Source organism: Eptatretus burgeri, chromosome 5, assembly GCF_056783735.1.
Source record: "Eptatretus burgeri isolate ZD-2024b chromosome 5, Ebu_testis_v1, whole genome shotgun sequence".
Taxonomy (NCBI): domain Eukaryota; kingdom Metazoa; phylum Chordata; class Myxini; order Myxiniformes; family Myxinidae; genus Eptatretus; species Eptatretus burgeri.
Window position 1 is genome coordinate 113785641 of NC_140965.1, and position 15000 is coordinate 113800640.

Genomic DNA, 15000 nt, shown 5'->3' on the forward strand with positions numbered 1-15000 from the left:
CATCCCAGCCTGGGCTGGGTGTTGGCAAGCTCAAGGATGAGAGGGGCAGCTGAGGAGTTTGCGAACAGGCTGAGTGGGGATTTGGGGGGTCTGAGTGCTTTGGAGAGTCCTGAAGAGTTGTGGAGTGCCTTCACAACCACCATCCTTGATGTTGCCGGTGGATGTCTCAGTGTCATGGAACTCACCATCGGGCGAAGAAGAATTTTGTCTCTCAAGTGACACTGGATACCATTGTCCAGAGTTGCAGGCCAGGCTGAATGGCAGAGCTGAGCTGTTCAAGGAGTTGGTGGCTGTATCAGGCTGTATCAGGCTGATCTACTAGCTGTTGAGTTGGATATCAGGGGTATTACTATCGCTATTGCTGACCCTCCAATGAACTGTGATCCACCTTTGTTTGTGGAAATCAGGCTGCAGTGCACTGTTGAAATGGGGGTAAAGCTCTAGGGATCTGTGGCATCCATGCCGAACTTCTCAAGGCTGATGGAAATGCTGCACTTATGTCGTTGCATGCAGTTCTGTGCTCTACCTGGAACACAGGCATCATCCCAACTGACTAAGACGAGCCTTGTTGTCCCTCTCTGGAAAGGGAAGGGTGATTGCCAGGACTGCAATAACTACTGAGGGGTGACACTGCTCTCAGTGCCGGGCAAGGTCTTTGCTCGGATAATTCTTGATGTGATAGGGTTCACCACCATCTGCTTGAGCACCAGCACCTAGAGCAGTCAGGCTTTACACCAAAGAGGTCAACCATTGACCGTATCCTTGCTCTTCGTGTCCTCACTGAACGCAGGCGAGAGTTTCGGCAGGGGCTGCTTGCAGCCGATGTTGATCTCTGTAAAGCGTTCGATTCAATGAATCGGGATGCCCTCTGGAGGATTCTTGGTCTTCGTGAGATGCCAACAAAACTGATTGATCTGATGCCTGAACTGGACTCTGGTACTCAGAGTGCTGTGAGATGTGATGGTACCATCTCCAACATATTTTCAGTTGTTACTGGAGTTCATCAGGGGTGTGTACTGGCCCCCACACATTTCATCGCTTGTATGGACTGGATTCTGGGAAGGATGTCAGAGAGATGAAGTTGCGGTGCATCGTTTGGGAGTGTCAAGGTCTCTGACCTTGATTTCGCAGATGATGTGGAGACATCTTTATGGAGACTCTGGAGATCCTTTTGGTGGCTCTTGAGGTGCTGGATGACGAGTCGGAGCCACTGGGATGATGGGTTTCTTGGGTCAAAATTAAGATCCAGACTTTCATTGACATCTTGGATGCTGCTTTCCTGTCTGTGTCTGTAAGTGGTGGACGTGGAGGTCATGGAGAGATTAATTTACCTCGGCAGTGATATTCATGTCTCTGCTTGCTGTAAGCTAGAGGTCAATAGACGTCTGGGTTGGGCCTGGGGTCATGGATTCACTGGATCATGGGGTGTGGCGCTGCCGGTACCTGTGCGGGAGGAGGAAAGTCTGAGTCTTCAGGTCCTTGGTGCCTCCAGTCTTGCTCTATGGATGTGAGATGTGGACTCTGACCAAGGATCTGAGATGGAGACTTAATTCCTTTGGTACCAGGTCTCTTCGGAGAATCCTTGGCTATCACTGTTCGGACTTTGTGTCCAACGAACGGTTTCTGAAAGAGACTCAAATGAGATTTGTTACCTGCATAGTCCGTGAGCTTCAGCTGAGGCTGTATGGACATGTGGCTCGTTTTCCTGACGCTCATCCTGCTCACCAGATTCTCACAGCGAGGGAGTCTCATGAGTGGAGGAGGCCAATGGGCAGACCACGTGCCTCGTGGTTGCAGCAGGTTGATCGGCATCTCAAGGAGATGGGGATGAGCCAGGCATCTGCCTGGGGGATGGCCAGACGGAGGACCCTGGAGTACCGGCGGAAAGTAGACGCAGCGACACGCTGCTCCGGCGCATGCTCCCATATCTGAACTGACCTCATGGAGGAACAGAGTTTTTCCACTGTACATGTTCATGCTGTACTTTCTTTAATTCCTTCCGAAAATGTGACCTTTCATTTTTAACCTTTTACCAGCTTCTTTCACATTTCACTTACTTCATTCATGACATGACTTCCACAGGTTTCCACGCTCATCTCTAAGCCGTCTAGCCTGCTGGGTTCGATTCCTAACGCAGCTATGAGCAGTCTCACAGGCAGGGTGATTCATCAACGTGCGTTCCGTCGCTCGGATGGACGTTCAACTGGCGTCCCGTCTGCCAGCATTCGTTGGAGGATGTTAAATATCTCACGGTGTCCTTCACGAAGAGTAAACGAGCTATCGCCGGCACCTGGAGACAAATTACAAATGCCTATACACTAACTTTAGTCGAACGTCAGGCGTGGCCAGCCGGTTTCGTGAAAGACTTGGCCAAGCTTCCCCCAGCCAATCCCTCAAGAACCTGGGAATAAGTATGTGCTCTTTCAAGAAGAAGAATAAGAAGAGTATTGACATCGGTTCTTCATCTTGTTCTGCATTATTGATTCCACATTTTCTCTGTGATGTGTTTCTTCCACTTGACATTGTTACAATATATTGCACATAGTGCCGAATCCAACGTTGCTATCCCCCCTCCGTCCCGTTTTGCCACAATTCCTCACCTATCTAATCTAACCCACTCACTTCCTCCTTCCATGACACATTCCTCTCATTCTTGTGATTTCACATTGGTTACTTGAGATGACACCTTCCTTCCTGAAGAAATATACCTTTCAATTCCACCAATCATTCCACCACATCAACCCAACCCATCCACCAAGTTTCAGGGTCAATCGAAACTCGAACCCCCCTCCTCATTGTTATGACTGTCACTGTGTGGAGGAATATATTTCCTCCATGTGCCTGATAAACTTTGGACTCCTAGATTACGGTGTTAGCTTTCCACTTTGTGCACAAGAGCTTGTCCAGAGATTTGGTCTGGTATGCATTTTGAAGAGTTGTGCAACAATGAAAAAAAACAAGTTGTTTTTCAAACAATCGTTAACTTTTAAGGATAACATCAGCACTGTATTCGCATTTCTTGCTTGCGGAATAATAACTTCAACCAGAACAGCACTCGCTTGAGCGCATAACTACCCCAGGCTGAGCAGTTTACCTTTTGGATCCCACTTGCTGAGTCGCACCTGGATCCACACCTGAAGCAAACTCTAACTGGCTGGTTGTTGTCACCTACCCAACTCATCCACCAAATTTCATCCGAATCCGTCCTCAACCCTTTGAGATATCGAGCTGTACATCGTTTGTGGCCCCCCCCCCCATCTCTCATTGGTGAAGAATGACTTGAAAAAAAACTCAGATCTGGATCAGAATGTAGATCTTCATCAAAATTGAATCAAATAGTCCTTGTCACATCGCCATCGTCTCCACCCAATTTCGTCCAAATCCGTCTGCAACTCCTTGAGATATCCTGTTCACAGACAGACAGACAGACAGGGGTGAAAAAAATATGGCCTCCACCCACGATCAGTGGTGGAGGTGATAAGACCGTATCCTACACAGGAACCTACACAGGACCCTACACAGGACCCTACATGGAAGGATGTGATAACATAACCGAGCTTGATATTAACGGCATCGACGGAATTCTAAACACTGAAAATATTTGGCAAAAAAAACCGCACAGATTTCGGTACAAATACAATTGTGCTTCAATTGTGGAGAAAATTAATTGAGATAATTTGTGATCAGGCTCGCAGGATGTCCGACAGGTATCGAGGTATGCCGATTCACCGTTCAGCGATCTCAGCCTGCGTTTCAATCCTGCCCGAGCTGCAAGCTGTCATCGTCGATGTGTGCGCCATCCCTCGGATGGACGTGAAACTGGCGTCCCGCCTGCCGGGGTTCGTTGGTGGACGTTAAATATCCCACGGTGTCCTTCGTGAAAAGGAGGCGAGCTATTGCCGGCACCATGAACAAGTTCCAAATCCTTGCCCGAACTACTGCTGCGGAGGTCACGACAAACTACCCAGCATTGTATTTTCCAAGAAACTGTTTGGGCAGTACCGACAGTCTGTCAGGAGTATCGAACAACTTTGATGATTCCAAATATATATATATATATATATATATATATATATATATATATATATATATATATATATATACAGATACAAAAATATAAACAGATGTTTGGTACTGCAGAACTTCAATATGGATACAAACAAACACGACATAATAGTGACCGAAACTTTCCGTGCTGCACTCTTCATGTCAGGGTAAAGATCGCAGTAAGTGAAGGAGGAAGTGAAGGCGCGTGCTTATATACACAGGTCTCAATAAGGTAGACACTGATTGGTTCAACCGTAATGACGTCACGGTTAATCCGAACACCCATTGGTCGGCTCATCATCTTCACCTCGAGCTCCCATTGGCTGGAGCAGAGTTCGTCGATAATTGACGTTTGCAACCGCATCCTGGAGAGAGAGGGGATGGGTTTCCCCTGAGGTCCATTCACCATTTGTTCCCGTACTTCCCTTGATCTTTCCATGCTGAAAGAGACACAGAGATAAATTCCTTTTGACGACATGGTATTGGATCGGTGATCAGGATGAAGGTTGCTTCCTGAAAACGTAAATGAAACGAGCTCCGACCTCGACTCAATATCCTCAACATCTCTGCATTGTACCGGTCAGCACAGATAGGGTTGGCAACCAGTTTCTGTGCAATGGCAGATGAAGCAGGTACAGCATGCGGACGCAAACAATGCCTGGACGCATCTGGCGACAAACACCGCCCGATTTGTCCCAAGACAAACACCACCCAGATGTGTCTGGAGACAAACACTGCCCGGATGCATCCGGAAACAAACACCACCCGCACGTGTCCAGCGATAAACTCCCGTCCGGGCGTAAACACCACCCGGACACGTCCTGAAACAAACTCCCGTCCAGACATAAACACTGTCCAGACACGTTTAGAGACAAACACCGCCTGGCCGCGTCTGAAGCCAAAATAATTTTGCCCCTGCCAAGGAGTCCAAGAGGCACCTGATGAGGGTGAGGGGGTAAGTGTCCCTCATTGTAATGCAGTACGGCTTTCCATAGTTGAAAGAACTGCACCAGGGGCTATATACGAGAGGGTGATGACCCCCACATTTAGGGTGTGGACCATTTGTTCCACAACCACCTCCGGATTTTGGGCCATTACTTGCTTGATTGATACCATATTCCCCACATTGACATGGTGACGCATTTGTCATGTAGGCCCAAGATCCTCAGGTCTCGGGTCCAGTTCTAAATACCTCATGAGAGCAGTCAAGCAGCATGTACAGCAGGTGAGGTTCCTTGTGCCATTCCCCCAATTGATCCGTGGCTCCCTCTTCCAAACCCCCTAGTGTCGTAGTGTGCCCTGCTACTTCCGTGATGCATTGAGCTCACAGTGTGGGGCACAGCCAGCATTGTTCCAGGTTTCCTCCAATGGTGAATAACTGTCCGCTACTGACATATTGCCTCACGGCCAAATGAGTTCCCTGAACGGCTCAACGACTTGCATCTTGAGGCTTTCTTGCTCAAACCCCACCAAAGTCGTTGCCACTGACAACCCCATATGTTTTGCACAATATGACCATCCATGACTCATATCCATAATATATATATATATATATATATATATATATATATATATATATATATATATATATATATCTCTCTCTCTCTCTCTCTCTCTCTCTCTCTCTCTCTCTCTCTCTCTCTCTCTCTCTCTCTCTCTCTCTCTCTCTCTCTCTCTCTCTCTCTCTCTCTCTCTCTCTCTCTCTCTCTCTCTCTCTCTCTCTCTCTCTCTCTCTCTCTCTCTCTCTCTCTCTCTCTCTCTCTCTCTCTCTCTCTCTCTCTCTCTCTCTCTCTCTCTCTCTCTCTCTCTCTCTCTCTCTCTCTCTCTCTCTCTCTCTCTCTCTCTCTCTCTCTCTCTCTCTCTCTCTCTCTCTCTCTCTCTCTCTCTCTCTCTCTCTCTCTCTCTCTCTCTCTCTCTCTCTCTCTCTCTCTCTCTCTCTCTCTCTCTCTCTCTCTCTCTCTCTCTCTCTCTCTCTCTCTCTCTCTCTCTCTCTCTCTCTCTCTCTCTCTCTCTCTCTCTCTCTCTCTCTCTCTCTCTCTCTCTCTCTCTCTCTCTCTCTCTCTCTCTCTCTCTCTCTCTCTCTCTCTCTCTCTCTCTCTCTCTCTCTCTCTCTCTCTCTCTCTCTCTCTCTCTCTCTCTCTCTCTCTCTCTCTCTCTCTCTCTCTCTCTCTCTCTCTCTCTCTCTCTCTCTCTCTCTCTCTCTCTCTCTCTCTCTCTCTCTCTCTCTCTCTCTCTCTCTCTCTCTCTCTCTCTCTCTCTCTCTCTCTCTCTCTCTCTCTCTCTCTCTCTCTCCTCCCCCCCCCGTACCTTCTTTACAACAAACAGTTGGGGATTAGTGAGGGAATTTGGGGCCAAAATGAACATGCTGGAGGAAAAGTTCCTCCATTTTTGATATTTTTTGAGCTATATTTCAAATGCCATCCCACTATGGCAAGCACATAGTGACTGTTTGTGGGTTGATCATTTTGAACAAGCAAAAATATCCCTTTTTTGCCTCATGCTTGAGTCAAAATGGGAGTCTGATCTTTTTTCTTTGTTTGGGGAGAATGTGTGATCGACTTTGCTTGGTCATTGTCTTGATGAGTTTGGCTTTAGGTTACCAAAAGTCTGTGCTGCTACTTCTAATGTCAATTCTTCCTTTTGTATGAGAACATTGCTTGCTGAACAACGTCTGGACCATGAGTTCCTTTCGAGTCACCACTTTCCTTCCTGTACGACGGGCAAAAAAGAATGCGTAACTCAAAAGGACAAAAAAAAATTTCATTTTTTTATAAGCTGATGTTGCGATAAGATGAAAAATACAATGGCATCTCGTTTCACCTCCGGAGCAGTCATTTCAATCGTCAAAGATCCTGCCATTTGTGTGTTATTAGCAAAGTTTCCTTGATGCAATGTTATTGTCCGACATCTCTCGTATTGAACACAAGACTGATAGGAATATTGATGAAAAAACAACTCCAAGTGCACTGTGTGGAGCGCATACCTGTGCCAGGTTGAACAGTTAACATTTTGTATCCCACCGATTGGTCGGACTGGATCCGTACCTGAGCCAAAATCGAATCGGCTTGTTCTTGTCATCAACCCAACCCATCCACCAAGTTTCATCCAAATCCGTCCACAACCTTTGTGAGATGTCGTGCTATATATTGTTTTTGGCCTGGCGTCGGCTTAATGATTCGGGTGGTGGGCTTGGGATCCTCAGGTCCCGAGTTAAAATATTGCTTGGCTGTTCAATTAATACTTGGTGGGGTTGACTCAGCCTGTCATCCTTCTGAGGTTGGCAAAATGAGTACCAGCTTGTTGGGATGATTGAGCCAGTTGAGTATCCTGCATCAGAGTGGCAACCTGTACAGGATTGTGCCCAACAGCCTAGGAGAATGATTTGGCAGCACCAACGCTCTGTTTAGAGTATAGTCCCAATGGATGGATATCATTTTTGGCCTGATCTCTCAATGGTGATGAATCATTTTTAAATTCTAATATCTGGATCCGTAATATCTGGAAGATTTAGATCTTCCCTAAAATCCAATTGGTTCGTCCTTGTCACATACCTAACATATCCACCAAGTTTCGTCCGAATCGGTCCACAGCTTTTTGAGATATACTGCACAAAGACAGACAGACAGACAGACAGACAGACAGACAAACAAAAGGGTGAAAACATAACCTCCGTCCACCTTCGGTGGCACTGGTATTTAATGGCAATAACATGAAGTTTTACACCATTCAAGGTATTCAGGTACACAATCTAATTAATTAATGCAACATACCCACAAAGACTGTGATCACAGAACTCCTGTCTTCGAAAAACCAAAAATATATTGATTTGTATTGTTTCTGAACACAAATCTATTTATCTGATTCTTCCTTTACAACTCTCCTCCTGTTTTATCTCCCTTTCCCTTCACCGTGCATACTTTCTAACCATCCCAATCCTCTGGGTAATTTATCTGGTATGCTGCTTGCCCGTCCTCTCACACAGAAACTTTGGATCATTCACTACTCATAGTATGGCTTCATTTGGAAGTAGCATCAGTGAATTGGACCTGCTCCTGCAAGAACTAAATGACAGCGTACCTCCCTCCACAGGTCAGCAGAACACTCATCACTCACTTTTCATGAATGTGATTTGGATTATAGAAGCTTGGGTTGTGTAGAAAGTTTTGTGGGCCATCTATGTTTATGACCGTGTCCGCAAAGCGAAGCGGGTCTGAGCTGGGTGTTTATTATGGGGAATAGAGGTTTGTAGTTTGTACCATGCGGTCTAATAACACTTTTTGTAAATACCAAAGACTACAGGACATCAAAATACTATAGAATTGTCATTTTGTTACTATTTGGTGATGATTGTATGAAAATACACTATTTGGTGTCCGTCCGTCTGCCTGTCTGACTATTTTATTGACCACAATACATTCGGTTGTTACTTATCCAACCTCAAGCAAACTTGACGGAGGACTCAGGGGTCACATGATGGAGGTTGTAGCGATTTAATTTGGCCCCCTCTCCAAGGGGGTGTTCTGCCTTGGGTGAAGTCCGTGTTAAGGTGTATATCCATGTTAAGATAGCTAATGGTGGCATTCTTCCAAGGCCGCTTATAATAACAAAAGTAATAACAACACTAAATGGTAATAGAATAATATTAATGTTATTACAAAAAATTTTTAATATTAATGATGTAGTCCATCTTTCCTCAAGGGGTTTTTCTATTTTGGATCAATGCTGTGTCAATGACGATGAATAGCTTATCATGGCGTTTCATGGAAAACCCTCACCGGAAGTTAAAAAATATTATAAACCACAGATATGATTACCTTTTTAAACAGTTGCTTCTGCTGTTTAACACTAAAGTGAACCAGGAGGAAACACGGGGTGTGTTCGGTAACTGAGCAGCCAACTAGCGCTTGCCAAGCCGGCCGTTCCTTATCAATGGTTTCAAATGGAGTGCTTGCTTGAATGTTTAAGCCACTTGGTGAGCGCTCTGCAATAAACTTGGTAACTGAAAACACCCCCAACATTCTTGAGGCCCAAGCCAAGATCACCTGTAATCTATATACCCCAGAGAGAGTAATAACATGACTTCCTGCTGCTCCCGTAGAGAGCGGGTGTACTGGGACTGGTGAACTAAAATTGAGGACACAACAAATTCCCTTCATTCTCTAATAGGTGCTCAAACAGCCGGTAAAGGAAAGTGATTTGGATTCCAGTGCTAAAGGCAGCCGGCATTGTGACCGAATCAACCTGGAATAGATCCGATCAGGAAATCAATATCTCTACACAAGAGCATCACTCATTGTTCCATCGCGATGCTCTAATGTACCATGTACAAAATAAACAAGAAAAAGAGCAATCAGAGATTGCAGACCCTCGCCACGACTTCTTTTGATTGATGTATCTTTATAGGTTTTAGGGTAAATCCAATATGGCTGCCGACTCACGTGACCGATGACATGATTAATTTTTTTTTGTGGACCATTTTATCCCAAGATGACCCTCAAAAATTTTCATACTTTTCGGTTGTGGCGTTCTACATATGCAATTATGACGTCATAACGAGGGCACCTATGATGTCACAAAAAATCCAACTCATTGCTCATGAGGAGTACTTGCTATGTGCCAAGTTTAAATTTTTTCCTTGGTGAGGTTTCAGAGATTTATAGGTCCAAAGTTTTTTTCAGTTTTTCCAATATGGCTGCGATACCACGTGACCTATGACGTCATAATTATCATTAGAAACATTCTACAATATATGAGTAGTCGCGCCAATGGTGAAAAATTCATCTCAATCCGACAAGCAGTTGCAGAGAAAAACATGAAAGTTCTGTGCGGACAAAGACAGACAGACAGACAAACAAACAAAGACACAAATGCAATACCCTCTCCTTTGGCAAGGGTAACAACAAGCAAGATACACTGGGAACACTCCATCGCCTCACACACACACACACACACACACACACACACACACACACACACACACACACACACACACACACACACACACACACACACACACAGACCCCCTGACCCCAGCAGTGCATATCTGTGAATAGAAGGTGCCATTTACCATACATTCTACAATGGCAGAGAACCAAGATCGTGATGATCCAGAACATGGGAGGGTGGGTTGCATCATGGTGGTTGTTGTTATTGTTGTTGTTGTTTTGTATGCAGCCTGTGGCTGCTGGTTGCATCATTTTCTGGAAGCGCAGCTGTGTTACCATTAAGCTGGTACACATTTTGCCGACCTCAAAAGGATGACAGGCTAAGTCAACCCCCTGGTGTTATTTCAATGGCTCCACAGGGGCTCAAACTCAAGACCTAAAGGTCTTAACTGTTTGTGGTTAACTTTTTAATTAATTATATCCTGATAGAAATGTAGGCAAATGGGGGAGCAATGACAGAAGACATTAGATTCACAGACAGGAGGAAGATAAATGGGGATTAGAGAGACCAATGTGTATCAGTGACGGAAGAGAAGGGGGAGAGTGTCTGTGAGAGAAGAGAGTGGGGGGTAAGTATGGGAGGTGACGATGAGCTGCACTCTTGAAAGATTGGTGGGAGTGGCACGAGAAAACAGACGCAGGAAGTTGGCTCCACACATGAGAGGAGAGAGGGATTAAGGAATGGAGTGAGCACTCAGCTTGAAATCAGGGTGGGGAACTAGGTGTTGGAGTTCTGGAAAAACGCCTGCTACCTGGACGGGCTTTCGGATGATGGAGGGAGGAGAGGGCAGCATGATGGAGGGCAGAAATGAGACAACAGAAAACAATCAATTAAACTACCTGTGGTTGGTGAGAAGCAAACCTTGGGAATTGGCCTCCTGCCCAGAGATGCCAACAATGCAGAGAGCCACGGACTCCATCACCCCTGGTTGAGCAAGATGGGAAGAACTTGAACATAAACTGAGCTGTTTGTTTCTGTTAAACAGGTACTCCACCTACAGGATGCTCAATGCTACCATCACCATGTTAATGAGAATCAAGACCAGTCCTTGTGGCACTTTGCGGTGAAGAAATGTTTCCATAATATCGAAAATATCAGGGGAAAATGAAAAAAGAATGATAAATTTTATGAAAATATTGTGTTTGAGCCCACAGCATCGTCGCAAACTTATTCAAGCAACCTGTAAAGGACCTCTCTTGTTGGTGATTGATTGATTGATGGACACTACACAATGTCTATCGCTGTTATATCCTCAAAACTTTATGATTTGTCATGTCCGAATGATTCCCGCTCATGAAACATGCCTACCCAATGTGTTGTGGGTTTTTATATCTTTTTGGTTTTTTTTTTTAATCGCTTCATCAATATGAAAGTAACTCTTCTGGAATTGATGTTCTTTTGCCATAGACGGCCAACTTTGTATCCCACAAGTTGAGTGATCTAAGGTCATGATTGTGGTGATTTGTTGCATTCTTCCCTAACCTGTGTCCACTTTTGTCTCATCAGCGAAACCAGTTTCATCGCAACCCTCGGTCCTGTTGCGTCCCAGTGATGAAGTCCCATTGGATGAATTTAAAAGTAACACTGTCAGGTGAGTTCTGTATTTATTTTTGGTTGATTATTGTGGGTTGATTATCCTGACAAGTCTTCCAGTCCCTGACGCTGAAAAGCATCCTCATTGCATGATGCTACCACCACCATGCCTCACGGTAGGGATGGTGTTAGAGCTATGCGAGGTTTGCATTCAGACGTAAGGCTTTGCATTCAGGCCAAAGAGTTCAATTTTCGTCTCATCAGACCACAGAATATTTGGCCTCATGCTCTTATAGAGTCTTAAACGTGCCCTTTGTAAACTCCTGGCGTGCAGTCACATGCCTTTTTACAAACTCCAGGCATGGTGTCTTGTGCCATTTCCTCAGGAATGGTTTCCATCTGGCCACTCTCCCATAAAACCTAGATTTGTGAAGTACTTCAGAGACTGTTGTCCTTCTGGCAGGTTCTCCCATCTCAGCCAATGAACTCTGACGTTCTGTCACAGTGGTCAATGGGTTCTTGGTCACCTCCCTGATCAAGGTCCTTCTTTCCCGGTTGCTCAGTTTGGTCGGACGGCCAGCTCTAGGAAGAGTTTGGATAGTTTTATTTACTTTCTATTTCCTAATGATGGAGCTCACTGTGCTCTTAGGAGCTTTTAACACTACAAATTGTTTTATACCCTTCCCCATATCTATGCCTCCTCACAATTCTATCATGGAGTTCTACGGACAGTTCCTTGGACTTCATGGTAGAGTTTCTTCTCCGACATGCAATATCAACTGTAGGACCTTATATAGAAAGATATTTCTTTCTAAATCATGTGCAATTTATTGAATTATCCACAGGTGGACTGCAATCAAGTTGTAGAGATAGCTCAAGGATGATCAAAGGAAATTGGATGCACCTGAGATCAATTTGGAATGGCATAGCAAAGGGGTTGAATACCTATTGACGCAAGACATTTCAGCTTTTCATTTTTAATTGCTTTGTAAAAATTTCTGAAAACATGTTTTCACTTTGTCATTATTGAGTATTTGGGGGAGATCAGTGACAACAATTTTTTATTTATTAATCCATTTCAAGTTCAGGCTGTAACACAACAAAATATGAAAAAGTCAAGGGGAGTTATTACTTTCTGAATGGCACTGTGACTCCCACATTCTCTTCAATCTCATTCCTCCCTCCAACTCATCGAGACAGCTGTTCACCACCATCTCAGATCATCCCCAATCCAAAACTATGATATTTTCTGCCACAGTTGATTTCCCCACTCCCAACACCAAAGTACTCCTTCCAAATTTCCAGTTTTTCCTTCCTGAGAGTTTCCCACTGTATCCATCTTGTCCATGGAGGCTTTATTGATCACCATTGATTGCCGTATTTATTATCCTCCCAATGAGCAGAGCACATCACATGACCGAACGAGAATGGCACTTGGTAGCGCATACCTCGGCCAGACTGAGAAGTTTACGTTTTGTATCCCCACTGAAAGGCCAGTTCTGGATGCGGTCCTCCAAAATCTATTTGGCTCGTTCTTATCACCTAACCAACTTATCCACCTACTTTCCTCTAAATATGTCCACAACTTTTTGAGATATCATGCAATATATCGTTTTTTGCCCCATCTCTCAATGGTGAGGAATAACTTAAGAAATCACTATAGTGCATACCTCTGCCAGGGTGAACAGTTTACATTTGGTATCTCACTGATAACCTGGATCTGGATCTGGATCCAGACCTGAACCAAAATCAAATCGGCTTCTTCTTGTCACCTAACCAATTCATCCACCAAGTTTTGTCATACTTCGTCTCCAACTTTTTGAGATATCATGCTATATTTCTTTTTGGTCTGACGTCTCACTGGTGAAGAATCACATAAAAAAATTATCAGATCCGGATCCGTATTCGGATCTTCACCAAAATTGAAGTAATTCTTTGTTGTCACACACCCAATATGTCCACCAAGTTTCGTCCGAATCCGTTCACAACTTTTTGAGATATCGTGCTAAATATCATTTTGCACCCTCTCTCAATGGTGAGGAATCACTTTAAAAATTTGAATAACCGGATCCAGATCTTCACCGAAATCGAATCAATTTGCCCTTATCCTACACCCAATGTGTCCACCAAATGTTGTCCGATTCCATGCATAATTTTTTTTATCATATCCTGCTCACAGACAAACACACATGGCTGAAAACATCATCTCCGGCCACCTTCGGTGGCAGTGGTCATTATATAGATAACAAGAGCTAACGTTGTTTTGTTCATCATTTTCATCATCACAACTAAGTTCCAAACTAAATTTGCCAATTGTTTTAATTGGTGGTAAAATCAAAACCCAAAATGCACCACTCTTAGTGACAGATTCTAACTGAACCCCATAAATACCAACTTTGAAAAGGGAATTAATATCAAGATTCTCCTTTCGATGAGTGGCTGAGCTCCATGCTACCAATAACAATTTGGAGTCAGCTATATTTGAATCCCACACTCCTAGCATCAAGTTGGAGGTGGTGAGGTTTTTGAATCCCACAATGTTGATGATAATTTGGAGGCAAGAAGTTCTAAATCCCACTCCTGACACCAAAAGTTTGAATCCCACACTCTTAATGCCAAAATGCAAGGGAGATCATCTAAAACAAAATTATCAAAACTTTCACGTGAAAATAACTCATTAAGAAAACTATAAGGGCACTCTTCGATGTCTCTACGTCACCAGATATGCCTCCGCCAACAATATTACATCATTATACATACTTGTACCAAGTTTGATTTCAATCCCTGAACCCAGATTCAAAATATTAAATAATGCTGGCTGTGAGAGGTGCCTCCGATCAGGTTAAAATTTAAAATATATATTCCACATGACTACGAGATCATAACTGTGATGTTTAATGTTGATAGTGGGGTAAATTGGTGACAAATATGGGATCGATCTTGCAAAAGCGGATACCAACATGCCATTTGGCACAAAGTACGATAGATATGTCTACTTTAATTTTTTAACGACACCCAAGCTGGCAAGGCCCTTGATTGGCTGTAATTAGGTCATGATCCAAGATGTCTGCCAATCACTATATATATATATATATATATATATATATATATATATATATATTTATATTTATATATATATATATATATATATATATATATATATATATATATATATATATATATATATATATATATATATATATATATATATATTTATATATATATATATATTTATATATATATATATATATATATATATTTATATATATATATATATATATATATATATATATATATATATATATATATATATATATATATATATATATATATATATATATATATATATATATATATTTATATATATATATATATATATATATATATATTTATATATATATATATATATATATATATATATATATATATATATATATATATATATATATATATATATATATATATATATATATA

The 15000-nt window shown here is 43.1% G+C and overlaps 1 protein-coding gene across 2 annotated transcripts in view; it reads left to right on the plus strand.

The window, feature by feature from the left end:
- Positions 1-15000, plus strand: part of LOC147027194 (paxillin-like) — a 70799-nt gene that overhangs the window by 1768 nt on the left and 54031 nt on the right. For both annotated transcript variants that reach the window (XM_085883393.1, XM_085883394.1), the window contains exons 2-3: positions 8030-8136; positions 11500-11584. In XM_085883393.1, coding sequence (XP_085739519.1) covers positions 8030-8136; positions 11500-11584 — 192 coding nt within the window. The remainder of the gene's footprint in view (positions 1-8029; positions 8137-11499; positions 11585-15000) is intronic.